The sequence below is a fragment of the Misgurnus anguillicaudatus genome, unplaced genomic scaffold, assembly GCF_027580225.2.
Source record: "Misgurnus anguillicaudatus unplaced genomic scaffold, ASM2758022v2 HiC_scaffold_27, whole genome shotgun sequence".
In the NCBI taxonomy this organism is placed as follows: domain Eukaryota; kingdom Metazoa; phylum Chordata; class Actinopteri; order Cypriniformes; family Cobitidae; genus Misgurnus; species Misgurnus anguillicaudatus.
The window spans coordinates 872431-898168 of NW_027395277.1; the positions used below are offsets into that span (position 1 = coordinate 872431).

General features: G+C 35.9%; 1 protein-coding gene across 3 annotated transcripts in view; it reads left to right on the top strand.

The window, feature by feature from the left end:
* Positions 1-25738, top strand: part of LOC141362482 (epidermal growth factor receptor kinase substrate 8-like protein 2) — a 49928-nt gene that overhangs the window by 14023 nt on the left and 10167 nt on the right. The window contains exons 3-12 of one of the 3 annotated variants that reach the window (XM_073864589.1): positions 1266-1316; positions 1802-1848; positions 14225-14289; positions 18181-18342; positions 20322-20471; positions 21013-21092; positions 22144-22253; positions 22330-22394; positions 22491-22617; positions 22714-22802. In XM_073864589.1, the coding sequence (XP_073720690.1) occupies positions 1266-1316; positions 1802-1848; positions 14225-14289; positions 18181-18342; positions 20322-20471; positions 21013-21092; positions 22144-22253; positions 22330-22394; positions 22491-22617; positions 22714-22802 (946 nt within the window). Of the gene's footprint in view, positions 1-1265; positions 1317-1801; positions 1849-13689; positions 14071-14224; positions 14290-18180; positions 18343-20321; positions 20472-21012; positions 21093-22143; positions 22254-22329; positions 22395-22490; positions 22618-22713; positions 22803-25738 lie in introns of those variants that run through there. The other 2 variants (XM_073864591.1, XM_073864592.1) reach the window with 2 other exon arrangements.

The window sequence follows — 25738 nt, forward strand, 5'->3', positions numbered from 1 at the left end:
AGAGGATTTAAAAAATATTTCCTATAGAATAATTATTTACATTTTTTAGATTATCATTATCAAAAATGATCATTACCGCAACATGATATTACATTAAATAAATGCATTTACAAACTCATGTTTCTGTAATGAGAACTAAAAAGTTGTCTAGGTACTATGACAAACAAAATTTCCACTTTGATCTGGAGAGAAAAAATCTGAACTGCTTACCTGGTAGCCATCTTGAGTGTCACAGTCAATTATGTCCCTTCCAACTATTTTTAAAAGTTAGTTCCTTGAGGGCTTAAACAATGATTGAAAATTGTTGCGGGGATCAGAAAATTTTTCTTTAACACATTTATATTCCTTATTATTGTCTCTACATTTACCAATGATCACCAAATACCACATGTTTCTTTACTGTAAATGTTTATAGTATAGCATGCACTGAAGCTTTTTATTATTATTTTTTTATTATTATAAATATTTCCATGTCAAAGAACCCAAATCTAGTTATGGACACGTTGCGGTAATGAAAATTTTTACTTTAAATGTGGAAAAAAACTAAATTGGTTTGTATGATGTCATTTGAAATCATGTGCAAAATAGTACATGAAGAGATGTTTGTAACTGTATGCTTCTTATTTTGATACTCTTACTTAGAGTATCAATAACTAGTACAATAACTAGTAATTTAATATGCGCAAACCTTAGTAAATCGCGTTGCGTGATTAAATACTCTACTCCAATGCTGTCTCATGGCAGTTCGTACGTATTTCACGAGGTGGTTAATTTGTACGACTACATTCGTACATTTTTGTACGATTTGCCCTGTGACGTTAGGGTTAGGGGTGGGGTTTCGTTATTGTTTTTTTATGTTTTGGAATAATTCACTTAGTACGAATTAATACAAATTAGCCAACTCGTAAAACGTACAAATTCTCGTGAGATCAAGCTGTCTCCTCTTGTAAATGTTTGCGTCTAAAAGGTAAACTTCTACAAATGCATACGCGGTAAGGTCAGTCGCAAAAATAACTATGTCTATGGCTTTTTAGTTGTAATTTTTCGTTGCGTTAAATAAATCCTGACAATAGTTTTTAAATGCAAGAAGACGGTTTGCGCTGGCACAATCTGTTCGTAAATCTGGCCCTTAAATTTGTAACCGTAAAAGTAATAATTGTATTGCGTTTTTTCCTTCCTTTAAAGCAGATTTATAGTTTTGTTTAAATTTTCTCCTGTTTCAATTTTGTAGTTAACAAATTTTGTTGGTTTTCTTGTTCATTTAGAATAAACAAACTTGTGTGGTTTGATACTTCAGGAGTTTTGCAAGAACATGAGTATGTACAACAGCATCATTGCACTTATAATTCATCGGGCAAACATTCACTTCACTGTATTTATAGTTTGTGCCATTACGTGAACGCAGTAATGAATGCACCTTTGCTAACATACAAAATTATATGCGTTTTTGCAAGTACACTCACACAAGTAGCCAAACATCCAGTAGTTAGTGATTTTGTGTAATTCTGTGTGTGTATATTAGACTCTTAGTTAACAGACCAGCACTGTTTAGGAATGTTTACTTTTCCTGTCCTGCTGGAAACAACCTGTCTCTCTCTCTCTCTCTCTGTAACCTGCCCTCTTATATGCTTTCAAACCCGGTGAAGTGTCTTGCATGATCGTCGCCCCATTTTTAGTAGCCTGAGTTCGGTTCACATTAACTCAGGGCAGTCAGTGTCTGTGGTTTTGTAGCAGTATTTATTTTTAAGTTAGAGATGAAGAGCAGACATCATCTCTCATCCTCCTCTCCTTTTTTCTCCAGTGGGGTGTCCAGGTCGGACAGCAAGCTCAGCGCCAAGGCCCTGTTTGGTAAGTAAGCATTGTGTTTGTGTGTAAGGTGTAAGTCATTTCAGCTTGTGTCTTGATAGGAACCCTCTTTCTGTGAAATGTCTCGCGAGACTCGCATGTGATGCTTGCATGCAAAAGTAAATCTCGTGAGAGTATTGCAGAATGAGGGTAGCTATCAAGACACAGCGGTATTTTTGAAACTCCAGCAAAATTCCTTACCGTACAATTGTGTTTATTTACGCTGTATGTATGTGGTTAATCCTGTGTTCATGTGTGGCTCTATGACATCACATCCTGTTTCCTGTGTCCTGTTTGTCCTCTACCTGTGAAATACCAGTCAACATGTCACTGTATGATACGTAACCTCACTCCTCATACAGTAGGACGTTTGCATATGCATCTGACACACACACACACACACACACACACACACACACACACATACACACATACAGAGGCCGATCTATTATAGCAATGTGATTCAGCTAAACCATACCAATTAGATATTTGCCTATCAAATTAGTATGTCAGGATATTTTGAATTATGAGATGGAAAACTTTTGATGTTGTTACACAAAATAAACTTTTATGAAAGCACTGCTGTTGAATGTGAAGTGCTTAAAAGTGCTGTAACACACGCCTTGTTGTTGTGTGTTTACAAAAATGGACTTCATGAGTTATGAATGCTGAATTTCACGGTGACTGTAGATGAACATACGAAACCATGAAGCTGGATGTTTATGGTATGGCTGTAGTCATGGTACCCATGCGTGTACGTGTGTCTGGATCTAACTTTACACACAGTCTGTCTCTGTGCCCGGCCGGGTGTGTCTGGAAAAGGGGGCGTGGGTTTAACCTGGTCTGACTTGAACATAAAAGAGGCTTTGAGATTAAAACAAGAGAAGTAAACGTAACACGGCATTAAATGCAGAAAAGAAAGTCAAGAGTTCTGTCCTTAAAATACATTACCAGGTCAAACACTTAACCTTTGTTCCAAGCCTTATTGTTTTATAACCTGTAATAACTTAGGCAGAGATAGTAACAATATTAGATAATATTTATAAATAATATTGACTGTAAAAAGTTGTTTGTTACTAACAATATTATGCCTTTTACTTTTAACATACCTTTGCCTTGAACTTACTTTTACCTTGAAAATGTATGTATGTTATCATTGGAAACTTGGCACAATGTAGTCATTGCTAATTTATTCTCATTGGTATCTAAAGTGTTTTCCATGGTTGCTAGGTGGTTGCTAGGGTGTTCTTGTAGTTGTCATTAACTTATACTTCTTCCATCGCTAATGTACATCTTATAGAAAAAATGCTTTGCAACAATACACAATTGTGAAAAGGGCTATTTCAATAAAATTAAAGCAACACCAAAGAGTTTTTTTACACACTCGTTCATCCACTCGAAACAGGGTGAACGGCACATCCACATTCGCTTTGCAGCCCTAAAACCGCACTTAAGAAGTTTCCAACCGTCGGGTCGCGGTAATGTAGTTCGAGTGAAAACTACAAAAACGTACTTTACGGCAGACCTACAATCCAATCAGAGCCAGCTATGCTGCAGTATTTACGACAGTGGTAATGGACAATTACGCTTCTAACCTGTAGGGGGAGCAAAGAGCAAAAACTCTTTAGTGTTGCTTTAATTTCTCGGTGGTTGCATATTAATAATGGCTGTGTCTCAATCCACTTCCTTGTTCAGCAGTCAGGGCACTGATCAGGGAGTCAATTTAAGGGGCGTCTGGAACGTTCGTTCCCCAAAAATCCCACAATGCAACGCAAAAACCAGTGCGCATCGATGGTCCCTATGTTACCTTACTGGAAATCACGTGACCTTTTCTGAAGATCTCCAACTAAAATCGTGTGAGCCAACTCAATAAACGTAAAATGCGACAGAACTTTTATAAAGACAACATTTGTTTTAGTTTAATATAAACACACACTGCTAGATATGACGGCACCACAATCTACTTAATATTCAAATGTCATGCGTAATCAGAGTTTACTGTTAAGGGAGTGTCTTGCGTATATTTTGTGAACGTTAGCGTTTCTTTTATCATAAACTGTTTTGACGTGCAGTGCCGGCCTGAGCCTCTTGGGGGCCCTAAGCAGAATGTGTTTGGGGGCCCCCCTCCCACCACGCGGACACAAATGTCACGCTCTAATGTTACATTATAAATGAATACAGTGAGGTTAAATAATGAAAATAATCTATACTTAAATAAAATACTTTATTCTTCAATGTGTCATGTCATATTAACAGGCTATGGAATGTTAAAATTGGCCAACAAGAAAAACCTCATCTGCTGCATCATCAGCTGTGGAGGCACTGACACTTGATGAAACATCAGGGGCGGGAAGAGTTGGTTGTGCTCCAAAGTACTTCAACAGTGTTCCTGAAAAAAATAGCATTGGATAAGTGCATAGTTGATCGAGCAGAATGAGTTTATTTTGCTAATTTTTCATTACTTACACAACAAGCAATAAATAAATAAATATGAGGATAGCACTGTTACATCACTACCCACCATATAAATAAGATTGAAGTCTATTTTCATCACAGAAATCTCCCTACCCAACATGGTATTGGTATATATTCTCATAAAGTCCAATACCATCTCATACCAAAGATCTTAGACAGAGAGCGCATGTGCTTTGCCTATGAAGCTGGAACGTTACCGATGTTGGAACGTTCACTTCAATTTAAACCGCATGGGCATGCAGATTAGAATACTGCTCACTTTAGTGCCTTTTTGCGGGATAAATTGTTTAAAATCACTTGAAATGTAAACTTTTGCAAGCCTTTGAAACACGTGCAAATGATAAACTTTCACTATTTAAGCGCATGCGAGCCGAACCGTGGGTCGATCACGGTCACGGATTAACGTCGATCTGTCACACCACTAACACAAATTAAACATACTGTATATAATCATGCAAACATACCTTTATCTTGCTCTTTTTTTCTCATCCTCGGTCCTCTTCTTTGTTCTCTTTTCTGCCCCAGAGGGATATATCCTTTTTTGTGACATGTCAAATGGCTCATCATTGTTTACAGTGAGTGACGACGTCGTGCACTTGCGCGCTGACGCGCAGGTGGCGCAGGTGTCTATGTTGCGCCTGACTAAAACGCTAGCACTGCAGACACATAGTTGTCTGCAAATCAAAATTTTCTTGTCTTTAATTATTCATTTATAAATTCGTATTCATTCATTCATCCATTAATATTACCTGTTTAAGTTATTTAATTGTATAAAAAAAAAACGATTGGGGCGGGGGCCCCCTGGTGGCCAGCGGGGCCCTAAGCAGCCGCTTGGTTCGCTTATGCCTCGGGCCGGCTCTGTTGACGTGTGTGCAGCAGGCACTTATTTTGACAAAACACGTGATGCACATGGTTCACATGACGCAACAAACACATATTTTGAAAACACAAGCAACACACATGACACTCCGAACCAAGCGTGCCGCACAAGCCCTGAAAAGTGAAGCCAAAACGTCTCGATCGCCCCCCAGTGACTGGTCCCAGTATAGGTCATAAAGCCCGCCTCCCCATGTTATTCAACGGGACTTGAGACCAACTAAAAAGTTTAATTACACTTCAATTATCTTTTTTCCGAAGCTGGTTTCTGTCATTTATTGTAGTTTTTATCACGCTGATGTACATTCAAATGTGTGTTTTTAAAATAGGTTTGTGTTTAGTTAGTTATTTAATGATGTAAAAACGGTGGTGTCACGTCATGATTGACAGCTGTGATATCGTGTGATATGCGAATTCTACGAGAGCGAGGGCTGGGTTTTGATTTCGCGGCTTCACTTCCTGCTCACTACTGCGCATGACTGGTCTCGAAATCGCTACTGCGCAGACTCAAGACCCAAGATGTCAGCGCCATATCGGGACACTGACGGCTTCACTTTTAACCAATGGAAGAGAGCGAACAGGCGTCGTACATCTTTTTTTACAGTCTATGCTCCGAACACATATATTTTGAATTTGCGCACCTCGGATGAGCAGTCACGAGCCACCACTGATGTGAAGTAAACTAGGGTCCTTACCAGTGCCCGAACCTGCGTACACAATATACTGATTCACGACCTCAGGAGCTAAGGAGCTGATTAAGACACAGCCAATGAGATTGTTTGTGTTAGTGATTTAAGAAAATACTGTCAATAATTCTTTCTTTTCATTTAATAATGAAATATAACTAGCCCATGCATTTGATGGGCTATGATAGGTTCATCCATGTGCACCTATGTCTTGCATCGCAGCCACAACATGTTTTGATGTTTTTGTGTGTACTGAACACTGACACTGACCCATGGGAAGATACACTTCCCTACCAGGGGAGCGCAAATGCACACAGATTCAGTGAACCCTATTGCTTATGATTGCACACATGCACCATGCCGCTCCTTTAAATCCGTTCTTGTGGTTTGGTTTGATTGTTTCCTGCCCTCCATTTCCCATCAGCTCTCTCCAAACCAGCACATGCAAAAAAATCTGTCGTCTATTACACAGTTCATGCTTGCAGACGGGCCATGCAAATGCTTCGGATCACACACCCTTATCAGACTTCAATCAGATTATAATGAGAGAGAAAGATACATGTGCTTTATTGTGCTATCAGGATTCACTCGCTTGGACTCGCTTTGTATGAATTACGCTGACACCTTAAAACAGTAATTTAGTATCATAATCTAGTTTCATATCGAGGTTTTGATAGTCTGGGATCCGAGGCAAGCAAAACTTTGTGACTACATGTTGACTTTTAGTACAAAGAACCCAGGAACTCTTACAACCATGTAGCAATGTGCTAAAAACACTCTCATAAGTATAAACCTGATTTATTACATATATTACTGTACCATACAGTTTTGAGAAAGTCTTAGGCATGTATGTGTGTGATTGTTTGGAAGTTTGTTGCTTGTGACTTTCCCTGTATTTCCTGTTTCGGGATGGGATACCAGAGCCGGTTCGCATGACAACATAACGTCAGGTGATGGTTAATGAAGAGGTTGTTTAGCCTTAATGGAAACAGAAAGTGTGCGATTGTAACTATGGATGTTATGGATTAAAGCATTTGGATAGTAGTAGTAAGTGCACTTTTGATGTCTTATTAAACTGTAAATTATAAATAAAAAGTCTTATGTAAGAATTATTACAATATTATGTTAGAATGTTATACATGTTAGTGAATAGGAAGAGATTTGATTTTGTACTACACACATCTTAAATTTGGTGTTTGTAAACGCTATTCATGCGCAACTGTAAACGGCAATAAAAATCTACAGTTTCTGTCATGAGAATATTGAAATTGAGACAGACAGACAGTTGAGAGACGGTGAGTGACAGAGAGGTGAGACCGATTACATTACCCAGAACCACAGCAGTCACCTCAGGACGGCGGTTTACCTGACGTAATGCATATGTGAGTGTGAATTTGTTTGTGTTTAAGGGTCACATGTTTCCACTGGAGAGAATTTTAACAGGCTGTTAATTTTGTAATCCTGTACACGGCCTTCAGGTTGGAAACTTTCCCCAGCAAGTGTGAACACTGTAGCTTTGTTGTGTTTTCCAAACATTTCAAAACATTTAGGCTATGTGTACATAACAACAGTGTAGTAAAAAACTTAAGGTTTTCAAATGCGTTTTTAAAAAAAATTGCATATTTACACTAGCCTGGGTGCCAGCCGATCTTAGCCCCGCCCACAAGATTTTGAAAACGGGAAGATCGGTCTGGGGTTTCTGCGTTGAGGAGCTACTATGCTAGGACAAATGCTGGTCGAACCAATCAAATTGTCAGGGCGGGCTTTATACAATGATGGACAGATAATCAACAGTAACGTAATGAACCACGTCACCAAAGAGCGCGTGTGTTGAATGGCTGCCGCTGTAGAGTTCAGATGTGTGGATTCTGACATTGAGTCTGTTCTAAAAGATATCGACAGAGCATTGATTTTAAAAGAGGAACAGAGAACACGAGCAGGGCATTTGTTGATGTTTTTGCCATCCTTCCTATTCGGCAAAAGTTGGTCGCAACTGAAATGGCTAACGTTATCACGGCGATGCAACTCAGCGTGCACGACGAGATGGATATAATTAGCGGTCGTTGCCAGCTTCTTTTTGGAAGCCCGGAATCGTGGTTCCTGAATAAGTGGAGGGACATGCTAGGCTCCAATATTTTTAAGCCAACGTAATGTTAATGGGTATCGTCGTGGATGAAGTTCACCTAACGTACAAATGGTAAGAGATAGTCTTACTCTATGACTTAGTAAATACTTCATGTTGTGATATAAACGAAATGTTGTAAACATAATAGGTGTTGATGTACATTCGCTAACTCAGTATAATCACAATGTTAGTGTCATTGTAGCGAAATAACTAGCAGTTCGGTCAGGCTGCAAAAGATGTAATTTCAACATACGTCACACACTCCGTTGCTCTGATTGGTTGTAGGTCTATCCAATTGAGTGCAGAGGCATTTTTCGGTTGAGACACGCCTCATAATTATAGCTCAATGGAGCGGTTTCAGACTCAAATTCTGACTAGAATTGAGTATGACAACGTCAGGCTACATTTACACCATAGTTACTAAATGCGAAATCAACTAAAACGCTGTTATTATGCGTGCCAGACCAGTAGATGGCGATGTTGCTTTGTAAAGAAACAATACAAGCCTGCACACATACGCATTCAGAGTCATGACGGCAAATGCATTGAGCAACTTTGTTTGGACGTACGATGAGGTAGGTTTATTATATGAGTGACTATGAACTATAAAGTGACAAAATTTTAGGATTAGTCAATTTTCTTTAAAAAAAAAAATCCAGATAATTTACTCACCACCATGTCATCCAAAATGTTGATGTCTTTCTTTCTTTGTTCAGTCAAGAAGAAATTATGTATTTTGAGGAAAACATTCCATGTGGATAATAGCACTATTGCGGAAAGCCGGAAATTCTTGTCATTGGCAGGGAAGCGTTTTCTCTTAATTGACGAGATAACTCGTCAATGGCGGCGAAAGAGTTAACAGAATTCCTCTTTCAAAGCCTTCAGTGAACGGCCAGTTTGGACTACAGTCCTCTACTTCCTGCATTAATGACGTCAGTAGAACAGTTTTTTGACTAAACTCCGCCCACATGAATACGTCAGTCGCCAGCTAAACTAACGGCAAGCTAAGCTGCTATCGAATCACAACACACCAAACAAACTAGACAATCAGAACTCAATAAGTATTTCTGAAGGAGGGACTTCATTGAACAAGGAAGACATCAGCCCGTTTTGAGGACAGTGAAAACAGCGCTATACAAATAAGTAAATTGTGTGAAAAACACCGCGTTTTTTTACATGTGAAACATAAACACATGTTATATTGCACACTGTAAACACAATCAAAGCTTCATAAACACAGAAAGAACGGGACCTTTAATATATTAAGACATTCAATATGCAGTAGTTTTAATCTCTAAAGTTAAATTAACAGAACAATCATCGTTGACCCATAATCCGGCTAGGACGTGAGAGACTGACTTTCGGCCCGTACGGTGTTTGGTCATCTCTAGATGAAAGCTGTCGACATGCTGTGAGGCGTTTGGAGTAAATGTCAAGCATGAATAACGCATGTGCGCAGCTCGACTTTCACAAAGACACCCGTAGACCAAAACCACCACATTACGGTTTAAAACTCTCTCCATCCAACAGGAAGAGAGGACAAGAGTGTGAAGAAGACTTCCTGTTGAGATAGAGAGAGATAAATGTGGGGTGTGAAAATGTAACTGATATCTGATCTTCTCACAACAGCCGATAACAACATGTTCGGTAAGAGGTAATGATTAGCTCTGGTCACTTAACCTAAGAGAGAGAGAGATGACCCGATCTCTCTCTCTCTTTTTCACACACACTCTCTCTCTCTCTCTCTCTTTCTCTCTCTGTCAATTTAATTTTGTTTTCCATTTAAAGGTACTGTAATTTATTGGCACAATGATGTGTACTTACAATATTGCAAAAGCATTATACGCAAGTCAAGAAACATACAATAACACAATATCAGAAAGCAAACAGGGGAAATATTATTAGGTGCTAGGTGAGGGATAAAATATTAAATCTAATAAAATATATAAATAAATAAATGAGGTAAGGAAGTCAGGGAAAGACCACAAGCTGGGTCCCAAACTTCCGGCTCCTCTAGAGTTATACATTAGATTTTTACTGTTTTGGAATCCATTCAACCGATCTCCAGGTCTGGCGATACCACTTTTAGCATACACCTTATTCAGCCTGCCGCCATGTTGATTCCAAAACGAGGCTGTGAGGGATATACGTCCAGAGCGTGCGCTTTAAACCTATTTTTTGTACCAGGATGCTGGTCATTTAGCCATCCAAACACAGAAAATACATCATTTGACAAATTTCCACAGATCAGAGAACCTCAGAAATCATGGATTGTTAAAATAAGAAGGGACATATGACCTAATTTGAGATGAGTATAGCGCATTGTGTACATAATTTCCGTTTTGAATATTAGCCTGTTGGCTAATCGTTTTTTTCTAATGTTGTAAGCATGTTTACGTTTTTTTAAAACACCAATGTAGTGCAACAATACAATATTTTATGATGACAACAACTAAATATATATCTCCAGTTTTTTATAAAACTTGTCCCATGTATTTTCTCCGTTATGTTTTTTTAAGACATGAACAATAACATAATAAGGTGTGATTGACTTGATAACAAGCTATTTCCGTGATAGTTCATTGTGCAAGTATTGTTAGATGTAAAATCCCATATGAACCCTAAAATTGTGTAACTTACAAATGTTATTTAGTTAGAAATTAATCCTGCTTCTGTTGATTCCGGTCAATGTGCTTAAAAAAGAACGTTTTTAACGTATTTGTGCCTTGCGTTTTTGTAATCTGTACAAATTGGAGTTATGTACTTATATAGGGCGTGCACACCAAAGCTTTTACCCCCCGAGACCGGCGCATGTTGTCAATTGTTTCCAATGGAAGCGCAGCGTTTTTTCCGCGCTGAGTGCCGAGAGTTGAAAGAGATTCAACTTTGGGTGAAAAGCTCGGCTCGTCAATGTCAGTTATCACACGGCCGTCCAGTTACAATGGAGGAGGGGCGGGACAAGTAGCACAACGACCAACTGATTTACAGCTCAAGTATCACAGCTACCAAAGCGCTCAGCTAAAAAAACAGCTGGCATTCGGCTTCTTCCAAGCGTTTTCAGACGCGTAAAAAAGCTTTGGTGTGTCCCGCCCTAGTGTAGTGTGTCCCGCCCTAGGCGTATAGCTTAGCACAGGGGTCTTCAACTAAAATTGGTGGAGGTCCAGTAAATGAACGCTGCGCACCAGCCGAGGTCCGGACAATTATGTACTGCACGCAAAAACATAAATTGACAGCTTTCGCCAGACTAAAGAAATTAGTGTAAATATTTGTTTTTTTGAACAAAATATAGTGTTATCAAGTATATTGAATAATGTTTCTTCATATGCATAAGCATAAATAAACCTTCACAAAATGGATTTCATTTTAATGCTGTTCTGTTACTGTATGTCCTTTCAGTTGCTTGGTACAAAATATCTAAATTTATCCAGTAACAATGTCTGACAAAAATATGAAGGGAACAGTGCAAAATGCATTCATCTCTAAATCTGCAAAACACACATTCATTTCCATATAACAACTTAAAAGGAAAACTAAAGTTCTCTTTTCTGCTAAACTGAGAATTACAATCACAATCAATGAAGACAAATCTCTCTGGCTTAATAATCAAATCATATCACATGTTACCTTCATTCACATTTATTGTCTGTACTTAACTAAATGTAAATGTTGAACACCCTCTTCGTCTTCATGTTGCACTGGTATAAGATCATCATCAATATCATTCATAAACACAAACAGACAAAAGTAAACTGACAGTTTTGGAAAACTGAAAAAGTGCAGAAAAACTGAAAAAGTGCAGGAAAACTTTTCTCTCTTAATTTGTACTGTTCCTTCAAGTCTATTAAAATGTAAATAAGTTCAAAAGACGAAAGAATAAAAAGTCCTAGTTAAAAAACTATGTTCATTGATCATTCTTGACATGTTTTTACTTTTGATAATGTTAACTGTTGAGAATGCTGACTCGCAACTATACGTTGAGCCACGCACTCCTTTACTATTTTCCCATCTGTAAAGGGCTTGTTATGCTTTCCTAAAATCCAATGTATTTTCAGTGAACACTCATAGATGGCTCGTTGTTTGGCAATGAGTGAGTGTGGGTCGCTCATACTGTGCTTTTAGTTCATTTATTTTTCGCACCCTTACCTCGGACTGCTGAGGGTAAGTTTCTTCAAAGTGTCTTTGTTTAGTTTCGTAATGGTGTTTAATGTCCCCACTTTTGACAACCGCAACAGACTCGCGAGCAGAGTCTCTCTGCTTTCTTCCCTGCACACCTGTCTGTGACTGTTCACGCTGGCGCCGCACTCGAAACCTGTGTTGATGTAGGACCCATATAGCGCTATTGGGCTGACCATATATGTGCCTGATATAAATAGGATTTAATAATAACGTTAAATAGCGCTTGCTATTTATGTATTTTATTGTGTTAAAAGTCTTTGCGGTCCGGATGGACGCATCTCGCGGTCCGGATTCGGACCGGGGTCCGCCAGTTGGGGACCCCTGGCTTAGCATAATCCATAGAATCTGATTAGACCATTGGCATCACGCTCCTATTTCCTATTTAAAAACTCGCTGCGTAATATCATTGCGCCTCCTGCAGTCATGTTACGGCAGCAAAATCCTTGATTATTACGCCAGAATGAGAGTATACTCCTAGCCATATCTGCCTAGAAAATCACAACTTTTAATTTTCTGTCGATCTTAGTACACGATGTAACTACAGAAGAGTCAAGTTTTAAATAGGAAAAATATCAAAACTTTTTTTGATGCTAATGGTCTAATCAGATTCAATGGATTGTGCTAAGCTATGCTAAAAGTGTTAGCGCCAGACCCGGAGATCAGCTGAATGGACTCCAAAACGGTAAAAATCAAATGGTTAATTTTAGGGGGGCTGGAAAATGAGCTTATTTTCAAAAAAGTGGAGTGTCCCTTTAAGTTGCCCCAAGCCGTATTGCACAACATGTCTACGCACAGCGCACTTGGCGCCAACATGAACAATAAAAATTGCATATATACACAAAAATATAGACTTTATAAGGTATAATATGTGAAGAAATATGTGCACACATCTTGTTATGTTATTTATGGCATGTTACCCAATGTCGTATTCTGCTGGTTGTCCTTTTGTCATGCCGTTTTATTTTTTAAATAAAACATTATGACTTTTCTTTCCGTATTCATGACTGATCAATTATCATACCTCAGAGAATACTTTGAAATAAATACTGAACTAAAACATAATTCAGTATTGCCTTTGATAAGCCTGTTTAACTTTGAACTAAACTGAATATGATAATAAACATCTTTAACACCTCAAATGAACTGTTAGCAGAGAGTCGACCCCATTTGAGATGTAATGGAGAGCAAATAGAGAAGTCTTCTGCATTACAGATTGTTATCTTGAAAGGCTGTTTGTGTCCATTTTTAAGAGTTTAAAGTTGACATTAAAATGAAACAAAACCCGAAATGAGTGTTATTCTGTTTCAACATTAATCTGAATGTTTTGTGCAGCGCTGATTTATAGGGCGGTTGTAAAACAACTAAAGCGATATGATATTGAAAACTTGGACTGGAAGAGGAAGGGTTTATGAGAATAAAACACGGTTTGACCTTTGACCTTGGATTAAAGGGACAGGTGAAGCACTATTCCTATCAGAGCATTTCTTGTTTGAGAGTCCTTCATTTCGGATTTGTGCTGGAAGCCGATTGATTTTATATGGGAGATCATGGAGGTGTTTAACACAGATTTATAGGATTTGAATTCCTCGCTTCTGTAGGTAGACAAATTAATGTTTTAATTTTGTTATGAAATAGTGAGTTTAAAGTTGTTTTTGATTTAAATAGAAATTGTTGCTTCGTCATCTGACTCATAAACAACAAACCACCGGCGTGTTTTATTGCTGCTCTTTGATATCCGTATTGGAGCCTCATGTTTGCTTTGGACTTTTATAGAACGGACGCTAACGTTGACTGCTGTTTCATACCTCTCCTCTGTTTGTGTACATGAAACCTTACGCTTAAGTCATCTTACGTGTACTCTTACACCAAAAATGTGGCACTATCCAGGTTAGTCTGTGTGGTTTCAGCTTGATGCAGTTGTTTTTCGTAAAACTATCCACCAATCGCAAACTTTTAAAATTGCTTAATGTACGAGAAACTGACTGTGAAATTCGCTTTGGTACTATAAGTTAAGACTATTATTTTTATTTTTGCGTTACAGAGCAACGAAAGAAATACTCCAACTCAAATGTCATCATGCAGGAGATGTCGCAGTACCACGTCCAGGTGAGTGAGATGCAAAAGTTTCTTTTGTTTTGAAGCTTTAATTTGGTTTCCTCTCGCAATCGTCAAGCTCTTCGGACCTTTTGCTAGTTTGACAAGCGTTTGGGTTAATATTTAATTTGACTCATTTGATGACTTGATATTGTAATAAAGCTATTAAGTCATTTGATCACAGCAGAGATTTATCAGGGCACAGTTAGACAATGACTTTATTTAACTGAGATAACGCAATCGGTGTTCCATAACCTATATTAGTTCAATAGTCCTCTTGGATAAAGGAAACACATTCGTGCATTTGCGCACCGCAACCTGAAAGAACCTCATAACGTCAGGTTTCAGACGTGTGCCTGTAAGCTGTGTGCTAATCTAACAGCACTTTGATCCGATCTGGAATCTGTTGGACTTTGTTCTGGTCTAAAACAGTTTTATTGTTTTTTTCACCCTTTTCTTATTGTAAAGACTATATTGTCTTGCTTATCTCTTTTTTCTCTCTCTCACACAAACTTTAAGTTGTTACTAGATGCCATTCCAGTTCTGTCAGGTGTTGAATACTTATGCACACTTTTGTTATAACAAATAAATCATGTTACAGGATAAAAAAGTATTTTAATCAAATTTAGTTTTATTGATTAATGTTTTTGCACATTCACAGAAAATGGCGTACAATCTTTAAAATAAAGGTGTTTCATGATGCCATAGATGAAACATTTTAGGTATAAGCATAACTGTGGTATAATTAGATAGAAGACACTTTGAGCTTCATTTTCCAGGTTTCAAAATTATTTTAAGATAAAAATTAAAAAAGTTAGAGAGGCTGAAATACATTGTAATATTTTTTTTTTGCATAACATCTTATTTAATACTAAAAATCTTAATGATAAATATGTGTGTGAAACCTAGAAATGCAATGATGCCAAAGCCACAAGTCTAAAGAAGTTATATTTCATGTTTGAAGTCAAAAGGCCCAAAAGACTAGTGCCTTTTCTAAGTGCCAGTCAGCCCCAAAATAAAAGTCTTTTGTTTACATGCATACACGTTAGTTCTTATTACTATTTATCCTTATGTAAGCATATAAAATGCCGTTTCCACACCAGGAAATAAAACATCACACAAAGATTGTTGGATTCGTTATCTAATTGGCTACACGGTCTGTCTATCAATATTTTCCGTGAAGTCATTTGAGGAATGAGCGAGTCTGATGACGTCACGATATTTGACAGCGCTGTTTGGATATTACGTATTATACTCCCGCCTACTTTTAGAAATAAAGTTTGACCGCTGTTTTGAACGCTAGTGTAATCTCATATACAAGTGTTACGATGTAAATAGTCATCAGATTGTATATTATATTCTATTACAAGACGTGCATGTGAAGTCTAATGTAAACAATGGACAATATATCTATATTTCACGGATTATACGCATTTGTGGACAAAAATGGTCATTGGATGTATTTTATTGGAGAGTTTTTATGGGTTATTCACACATCTGAAACAGGCTGGATTTGATTCGCGATCATTATATCAACACAAGTTGTAACTGTTGTTCCCTGAGAAGGGAACGAGATGCTGCGTCTCTCTTGCCATATTTTCTGCGTCAATGTAACGTCTTAGATAGCGATATACTTCCTGGCTCCCGCGTCACCCTGTCTTTGTAGTTAAGCCTCACCATTGGTTGAATTTGATATACACATTAAGACCCACTTACCCCTGGAGGCGTCCCCAATGTGTCACCGCAGTGACGCAGCGCGATTTTCCAGTGTAAAGTTGAGATTATAAAACAGCTCGTTCTGGTTCTTCATTCTGATTGGTTGAAACGCGTTCTAAGCCGTGATAAAATACCCCGGTAAACCCACGGTTCAGACCGCATCACAAGTATCACTGCGCCACTGTTGCTGCGTACTGATTTATGAAAATAAACACCACAGTCTTTAATCATATTTTTAATTTGTGTACAATTGCACAATTAATGGCGATATCCAGATAAATGTCAATAAATATTGTTGAGTCATTTCGTCAATAAAGAGAAAACGTTCTCTGGGTTGTTTTAGTCTTAAATTGATATTTCCGCTATTATTAGGGTGACCACCTGCTAATAAGCCCAAGGGGGGACAAGGGGTATGTTTCTGAGGGACAATGTGGGACACTCCCTGGCGCACCGTTGCCCCCAACACACGGGCAGACTTATTGATAGTGGTTTACCCATTTCTAGCACATATCACCTGGCTTACATGGTATATTTATAATGCCCTATTCCCCTAAACATGTGTAATTGCTGATGTATGCTCATGAATAGGCCAACCAATGTGTATTTTTCTCTAAATTAAACTGACGCATTCGCTCGACACAACAGCGTTGTGGTGGATTTAGCGTGACGTGTAAGTTTTGATGGCCCTGAATCTGATCTCTTACAAAAGTTCTTCACAAAAATGGAATTATCTCCGCTTTTAGCTGAAAAATTGAGTTGAGGTGATAACTGATAAGAGAACAGATGAAGGTAGGATGAAACTTTTTTTGTTGTTGTTGTTGGAAAGCGGATGGTCTGTTCTTTCATTTGATATTTTATGTTTATTTAAAGAAGATAATTTTTCTGTAAGGCATTAAACTAAAACTGGGTGGCAACTTAAAAAAAAAAACGCTGATGGGGAAAGAGTTAAGCATGCTTCCAAGCATATTTGATCATCACTTCAACAGTTCAAATAAATGTTAATTTATATTTTAGATGAATGTTGATTTATAAAAATAAACACTACAGCCTTTAATCAAATTTTCATCGTGTCTTTGCTGCGTCTGTGTTGCTTGAGAATTGCGCTCTGTTGCAGCCACACTTGATTCTGAGGAACTACTTTGTTTGGCGGAAGAGTAATATTTGTACTAATATAATTACAACTTATTTGTGTTTCTTTATTTTGTGAAACCCTGCTATGCATTTGAAGTAACCGTTTTATAAACGCAATAAACCCTGCGAAGCAGTGGGGTTACAGTGCATTTTATAACAGCTTCGCGTCGTGCCTAACAACGCCCCTTAGCTGTTATAAAATGCACTGGTAACCCACTGCTTCTTGGGGCTTATTGCTTTATTTCAAAATGGTCAAGTCATGATCATAACACTGGAATTGCTCTACTAACTTTTCATTGTGCATATAAATTTTGGTTAAACTACCTCCTGTACTTCCTCCTCAGTCTGGGTAAAACCTGATCAGATGTGTCAATAAACTTTGATAATCCTTGTAATCCACAACAATTATACTGCCGTAACACAAATTAATCTGCTGATGAATCATGCATGATACTTTGAATAATTTGCTCTTTTTCGTGGGACGGGATCATTGTCACACAGTTTTGTGAGTTCTGACACCGTCCCGCACACCCAATAATATACACATGCAGGTGTGGTTAGTAAAGTGGATATAAAAATATAATAGGTAGGTGTGTGCTTGGATTAGTCATTCCATTACAATGGAAAAAATGTTTAAAGATGTTAATACAACGTTTCACAACACCCTTCTTTTTTTACTGTATATACATACAAACAATAGAGACAATGCAAAGGTGTGTTTCTGGCAATGAGAATACATACGTGCTATACTATCAGAAACCGGATTTCGTGTCCTACATTCAAATATGTCACAAATATGATCGCTTTATATTTCACACAAACATGAGATTGGGTTGAGCTTGAGTCTCCTGCTTCTCAGATGTTAATCTGGTAAAAGACCCGAAGATTTGCCTGTGAATGAGAACAATTAAACATGCAAGCAGGTGCATTTGGGTGTCTGCTAGGCAACTTTTGTGCAATTATGTTTATATAGAATAATAGATATCTGTGTTATGATATTAAAGTTCAAACCATGATGCTGATTTCATGTGAACTAAAGCTCGAATCTGTGTGCAGCATCTGTCCACCTTCATCATGGATAAGAGTGAGTCTATCGCCACTGTGGACGATGCCATTAAGAAGCTAAAACTGCTGGACTCCAAAGACAAAATCTGGACACAGGAGATGCTGCTGCAGGTGACGGAGAAATCCATCAAGCTCCTGGACTGTGAGACTAAGGTACACGTACAGTATAACACAGATTATGAAAATGAAAACAAGTTATAGACATCAACCATGTTCCACACCCCACCGATGACTGGAATGTAATCTGATCCTCTGGAATAACAGGATTTTTTGGGAGTGTTTCATCCTGGTTAGTTATGTGAAATGATTGTGATGTCATTGTTAGAGGGAAACCCTCTGGTTTTAGAAGTTAAAGGCGGAGTCCATGATGTTTGAAAGCCAATGTTGATATTTGAAATCACCTAAACAAACACGCCCCTACCCCAATAGAATCTGGACCTTCTGTTAATAGACCCGCCCCACACATACGCAACCCGGCATTTGATTTGATTTGATTGGCTATAAGTGTGTTTTGGTAGTCGGCCCGTCTCCTTTTCCAACGCGTTTTTCAAACATCGTGGACCCCGCCTTTAACATCACATTGCCTGCTTGGTTTTTGTCACTGGGGAAATACCCTTAAAAAGTTTTTAATATGTACAATTATAGTTTAGTTGTATATAATTGGTACCATTTTGTACCTTTAACATACTAATATAGGTACTAATATGCAGTCTTTAGAGGGGTACCAGACCTTTGACCTTATTAATCTTATTCATTCTTTCTGATCTTCTTTCTTTTTTTCTTCATTTCTTTCTTCATTTCTTTCTTTCTTTCTTTCTTTTTTCTTCATGTCTTTCTTTTTTCTATTTCTCTTTCTTTTTTCTATTCCTCTTTCTTTTTTCTATCTTCATTTCTTTCTTACTTTCTTCATTTCTTTCATTCATTCTTTCTTTCTTTCTACATTTCTTTCTTTCTTCATTTTTTCTTTCTTTCTGTCTTTCTTTTATTTTTCTTTCTTTTATTCTTTCTTTCTTTCTTTTCTTTCTTTCTTTCTTTCTTTCTTTCTTTCTTTCTTTCTTTCTTTCTTTCATTCTTCATTTCTTTTTCTTTCTTTCTTTCTTTCTTTTTTCTTCATTTCTTTCTTCCTTTCTTTCTTAATTTCTTTCTTTCTTTCTGTCTTTCTTTCTTTCTTTCTTTCCTTCTTTCGTTTTTCTTCATTTCTTTCTTTTTTCTATTTCTCTTTCTTTTTTCTATCTTCATTTCTTCCTCACTTTCTTCATTTCTTTCATTCATTCATTCATTCTTTCTTTCTTTCTACATTTCTTTCTTTCTTCATTTTTTCTTTCTGTCTTTCTTTCTTTAATTTTTCTTTCTTTCTTTTATTCTTCATTTCTTTTATTTTTCATTTCTTTTCTTTTTTCTTTCTTTTATTTTTCTTTCTTTCTTTTATTCTTTCTTTCTTTCTTTTATTCTTTCTGTCTTTCTTTTATTCTTCATTTCTTCTCTTTCTTTCTATATTTCTATCTTTCTTTCTTCATTTTTTCTTTCTTTCTTCATTTTTTTCTTTCTGTCTTTCTTTCTTTTCTTTTTTCTTTTACTTTTCTTTCTTTACATTTTTTTCTTTTATTCCTCATTTCTTCATTTCTTTCTTTTATTTCTTTTTCTTTCTTTTATTCTTTCTGTCTGTCTTTTTTCCATTATTAATTTCTTCATTTCTTTCTTTTACTTTTCTTTCTTTTTTATTCTTCATTTCTTTCTTTCATTTTTTTATTTATTTTATTCTTTCTGTCTTTCTTACATTTTTCATTTCTTTCTTTTATTTATTTTTATTTTACTTTTCTTTCTTTTATGTTTCTTTATTTTTTTCTTTCATTCTTCATTTCTTCATTTCTTTCTTTTTTATTTTTCTTTCTTTTGTTCTTTTGTCTTTCTTTCATTCTTCATTTCTTCATTTATTTAATTTATTTGTTTATTTATTGATTCATTCATTTCTTAATTTCTGTTTTTCTTTCTTTCTTTCTTTCTTTCTTTCTTTCTTTCTTTCTTTCTTTCTTTCTTTCTTTCTTTCTTTCATTCATCATTACCTCATTTCTTTTCTTTCTTTTATTCTTTATTTATTTATTTATTCATTTCTGTCTTAATTTCTTTCTTAGGAGGACCTAGAGAACTTTCCTCTGTCCACAGTTCAGCACTGTCAGACGCTGCTGAATCAGACACGATACCCCTCAGTCCTCCTGCTTGTCTGTCAGGACAACGAGCAGCACAAACCCGACATTCATTTCTTCTACTGTGATGAAGTAGAGGTCAGATAAGCAACACGCACGCACGCACGCACGCACGCACGCACGCACGCACGCACGCACGCACACACACACACACACACACACACACACACACACACACACACACACACACACACACACACACACACACACACACATTGCCTTTCATTGTTTTATACTGAGCTACTAGTGTGTGTATTACTTAAAGGGATATTTCACCCAAAAATGAATATTCTGTCATCATTTACCCATTCTCATGTTGTTACAAACCTGTATAAATGTCTTTGTTTTGTTGAACAAAAATGAAGATAATTTGAGGAATATTTGTAACCAAGCAGATCTGGGGCACCATAGACTTCCATAGTAGAAAAAATTACTTCCATAGTAGAAAAAATAATGTAAGTCAATGGTGCCTCACAAAACCTCAATTGGGAGATATGTTTTATTTTAGAGTAAGCATGTGTTTGTTTATAGTATTTAAATCTAGCTGTGTATAAAATCAATAGATATCTATGTAATATCCCCGTTTAGATAACAAAGTAAACATGGGTGTGTGTTTTAGGCAGAGATGGTGCATGCGGACATCGACAGCGCTCTCGGAGACAACACACGCGGCAAGAAGATGCGGCCACAGACGCTAAAGTGAGTCACAGATATAAGATTCAATAGTTTATTGTCATGAACAGAAAACACTGAAATACTATACAATGAAATTCTTACTCTATGAACCCTCTAGCAGCCTAAAATATGAAAACGATGACCCAAAATCACAAACCAAGTACACATACTAAATTACTTGATTGCAAATGTGCAGTGTGTGCATATATACGTGTGATAAGATATATGCATGAATTTAAAGATACTATATACATATAATCCCAATACTGTATATACATTAATAAAGGGGCGCTTTCCCGGACAGGTCTTGAAGCTTATTCTCATTACTAAAGTGCATGTTTGAGCTATCTTTACTGAAAACAGCTTGCACTTAATCATAACATATATCAGTGCTATTGTTTTGTCTCAAGATGCACACCTGTATTGTTTTTTAAAACGACTTAAGTGTCCTAATATAACTAAGGACTAACTCTGTCCGGTAAACCACCACATAAAGTGGCATAGAAGCGTATTAAGCACCCCTTAAAATGCACATCATAAGATGATTTAAGGGTAAGTAAATGATGTTATTTATTGGTAACTATTACAATATCAGGAAAACGTAAAGGCCATCATGTCGCTTTAAAATTGTATGTAATAGTTGTCAGTATTTAGGTACGTTACTGTATCACTACCGGTTCTGATTACGCGTAGTGATTTCGAAGCGATCCGATTTTGCAGGGTCACAAGAAGTCCCAATTTGCATGCTATCTGTCCTAAACAGTATTCAGAATCATGTCACAAGTCGTAGTGTTAAAACGAGTACTAAAGTGATGCTTCACTGAATTAATAAATTAAGAAATAATGAAAAAAAAAACTGCTGAAATACAATTACAAGGTCTAGACAACATTATGTTTTAGTACACATCACATTAAAAGCACAAACTTGGTGCATATGTAGGCGATTTGGGATGCAGTTTGTGTTTTGGATGTGGGGAATGCAAGGATTTTTGATATTCATAATATTACACCGCATGAAGGCATCATACTACTGTAAGTTTAATAACAGAGCATCTCTATTTCTCTCCTGCTTCAGGCTAAACCAAGAAAAGATGAAACGCCATCGGGAAAGCATCATCCCACAGTCTGAACCCAAAGGCCCTGCACCTGGGGTCAAAGGTCGAGTCGCAGCCACAGATGTAAAAGGTGATGCCGTAATACTGTGCATATTGATACAAACAATTGAACTATTAATCCTCACCATACTCGATGTGCGTTTCAGGTGATTTGTCGCCACAGGACCCTGAGTCCAATATGAAACTGGCCCAGGTCATTGAGAAGGACGTGGTGAGTAACATCAGATATCACACTAGATATCTAAAACACACTCAAGCATTGAGCGTATCAGATTAACGGTGTGACACGTGTTTGTGTGGCTTCCAGCAAATCCTGAACTGCAGCCTGGACGACATCGAGATCTTCGTGGCGCGTCTTCACAAAGCAGCAGAAGCTTTCGCTCAGCTCAACCAGCGTAACCGGAGCAAGAAAAATAAGAAGAAAGGACCAGCAGGTAATATAATAAACAGTAGGCTATAAGATTCATGTATTCAGTTTCTGATTCATTCATGTATCTTGTACATAAATGAATCTCACATGTGTGTTTTAGAGGGGATGTTAACACTGAGAGCTAAACCTCCATCAGAAGCAGAGTTCATCGACTGTCTACAGAAGCTCAAACTTTCTTTCAACCTGCTGGTGGGTTTATAATATCACCTAAAAGCATGTCCTTAAACTTACAAACCTTCTTAAAGGGATAGTTCACCCAAAAATGAAAATGTTTTTATCATTTTTTCATCCTCATGTTGTTACAAACCTGTATGTATAATTTTTTTCTGATGAACACGAAAGAAGATATTTTGATAAATGATTGTAACCATTGACTTCCAAAGTAAAGGACAAATAAATATGATGTAATTAATGGGTACCGTCAACTGTGTACCGTCATTTATCAAAATATCTTCATCATTTATCACAATACTGTCATAATATCTTCCTTTGGTTTCATAAAAAAAGAAATGCAAAAAATTATTTTCAAGAAAATTTTTTTGTCTTGTTTTCAGTCAAATATATAAAAAATCTTAAATTAAGATGCTTTTTCTTGATGAGCAAAACGACCCAAGAAAATAATTCTAGTTTTTAGACCAAAAATATCAAATTTAAGTGATTTTGTGCATAAAACAAGCAAAAAATGCCAATGATTTTTTCTTGAATTTAGTGTTTAAGAAAAATATTCAAGATTTTTTTGCTTACCCCATTGGCAGATTTTTTTGCTTGTTTTATGCACAAAATCACTTTAATTTGATATTTTTTGTCTAAAAACTAGACTTATTTTCTTGTGTCGTTTAGCTCATCAAGAAAAAGCATCTTAATTTAAGATTTTTTTGATATTTTTACTGAAAACAAGACAAAAAATACTAAGATTTTTTTTCTTGAAAATCATTTTTGCAGTGTACAAGTTTAGAGTAACATACACATAACATGCACAGCAAAAATTTATTTTCAAGAAAAAAACTTAGTTTTTGTCTTGTTTTCAGTAAAAATATCAAAAAAATCTTAAATTAAGATGCTTTTTCTTGATGAGCAAAACGACCCAAGAAAATAAGTCTAGTTTTTAGACCAAAAATATCAAATATAAGTGATTTTGTGCATAAAACAAGCAAAAAAATGCCAATGAATTTTTCTTGAATTTAGTGTTTTAAGAAAATATTCAAGATTTTTTTGCTTACCCCATTGGCAGATTTTTTTGCTTGTTTTATGCACAAAATCACTTAAATTGGATATTTGTGGTCTAAAAACTACACTTATTTTCTTGTGTCATTTAGCTCATCAAGAAAAAACATCTTAATTTAAGAATTTTTTGATATTTTTACTGAAAACAAGACAAAAAAATACTAAGAATTTTTTTTTCTTGAAAATCATCTTTGCAGTGTACAAGTTAAACTTATTAGTTTTTTTGTCTTGTTTTCAGTAAAAATATCAAAAAAATTCTTAAATTAAGATGCTTTTTCTTGATGAGCAAAACGACCCAAGAAAATAATTCTAGTTTTTAGACCAAAAATATCAAATTTAAGTGATTTTGTGCATAAAACAAGCAAAAAATGCCAATGATTTTTTCTTGAATTTAGTGTTTAAGAAAAATATTCAAGATTTTTTTGCTTACCCCATTGGCAGATTTTTTTGCTTGTTTTATGCACAAAATCACTTTAATTTGATATTTTTTGTCTAAAAACTAGACTTATTTTCTTGTGTCGTTTAGCTCATCAAGAAAAAGCATCTTAATTTAAGATTTTTTTGATATTTTTACTGAAAACAAGACAAAAAATACTAAGATTTTTTTTCTTGAAAATCATTTTTGCAGTGTACAAGTTTAGAGTAACATACACATAACATGCACAGCAAAAATTTATTTTCAAGAAAAAAACTTAGTTTTTGTCTTGTTTTCAGTAAAAATATCAAAAAAATCTTAAATTAAGATGCTTTTTCTTGATGAGCAAAACGACCCAAGAAAATAAGTCTAGTTTTTAGACCAAAAATATCAAATATAAGTGATTTTGTGCATAAAACAAGCAAAAAAATGCCAATGAATTTTTCTTGAATTTAGTGTTTTAAGAAAATATTCAAGATTTTTTTGCTTACCCCATTGGCAGATTTTTTTGCTTGTTTTATGCACAAAATCACTTAAATTGGATATTTGTGGTCTAAAAACTACACTTATTTTCTTGTGTCATTTAGCTCATCAAGAAAAAACATCTTAATTTAAGAATTTTTTGATATTTTTACTGAAAACAAGACAAAAAAATACTAAGAATTTTTTTTTCTTGAAAATCATCTTTGCAGTGTACAAGTTAAACTTATTAGTTTTTTTGTCTTGTTTTCAGTAAAAATATCAAAAAAATTCTTAAATTAAGATGCTTTTTCTTGATGAGCTAAACGACACAAGAAAATAAGTCTAGTTTTTAGACCAAAAATATCAAATATAAGTGATTTTGTGCATAAAACAAGCAAAAAAGTCTGCCAATGGGGTAAGCAAAAAAATCTTGAACATTTTTCTTAAACACTAAATTCAAGAAAAATTTGCTTACTCCATTGGCAGATATTTTTCCTTGTTTTATGCACAAAATTTGATATTTTTGGTCTAGAAACTAGACATATTTTCTTGGGTCGTTTTGCTCATCAAGAAAAATCATCTTAATTTAAGAATTTTTAGATATTTTTACTGTAAACAAGACTAAAATAGTAGGAATTTTTTTCTTGAAAATAATTTTTTGCAGTGTGAGGATAAGAAAATGATGACAGATTTTAATTTTGGGGGGAACTATCCCTTTAAACAAGCACATTTAATGACTCTTTACATTTTAATACTTTTAATGATTAATATGATACCTGCACTGTTAAACAATGGTCAAAAATGGGGCAGTCCCGTATAAAAGCTCCTAATATGTACCATTTAGGAACCGATATGTATACATTTGGTACCAATTTGTACCTTTGAGGGACTAATATGAAGTCTTTAGGTACTTTTTATTTTACTGAATTAAACTTATGAAAGCATTTGGACACTGACGTCACCTTTAAACCTCAAATGTACAGTAAAATAAGCATTCATCTGTGTCTGTGATTGTTTTTGTGCG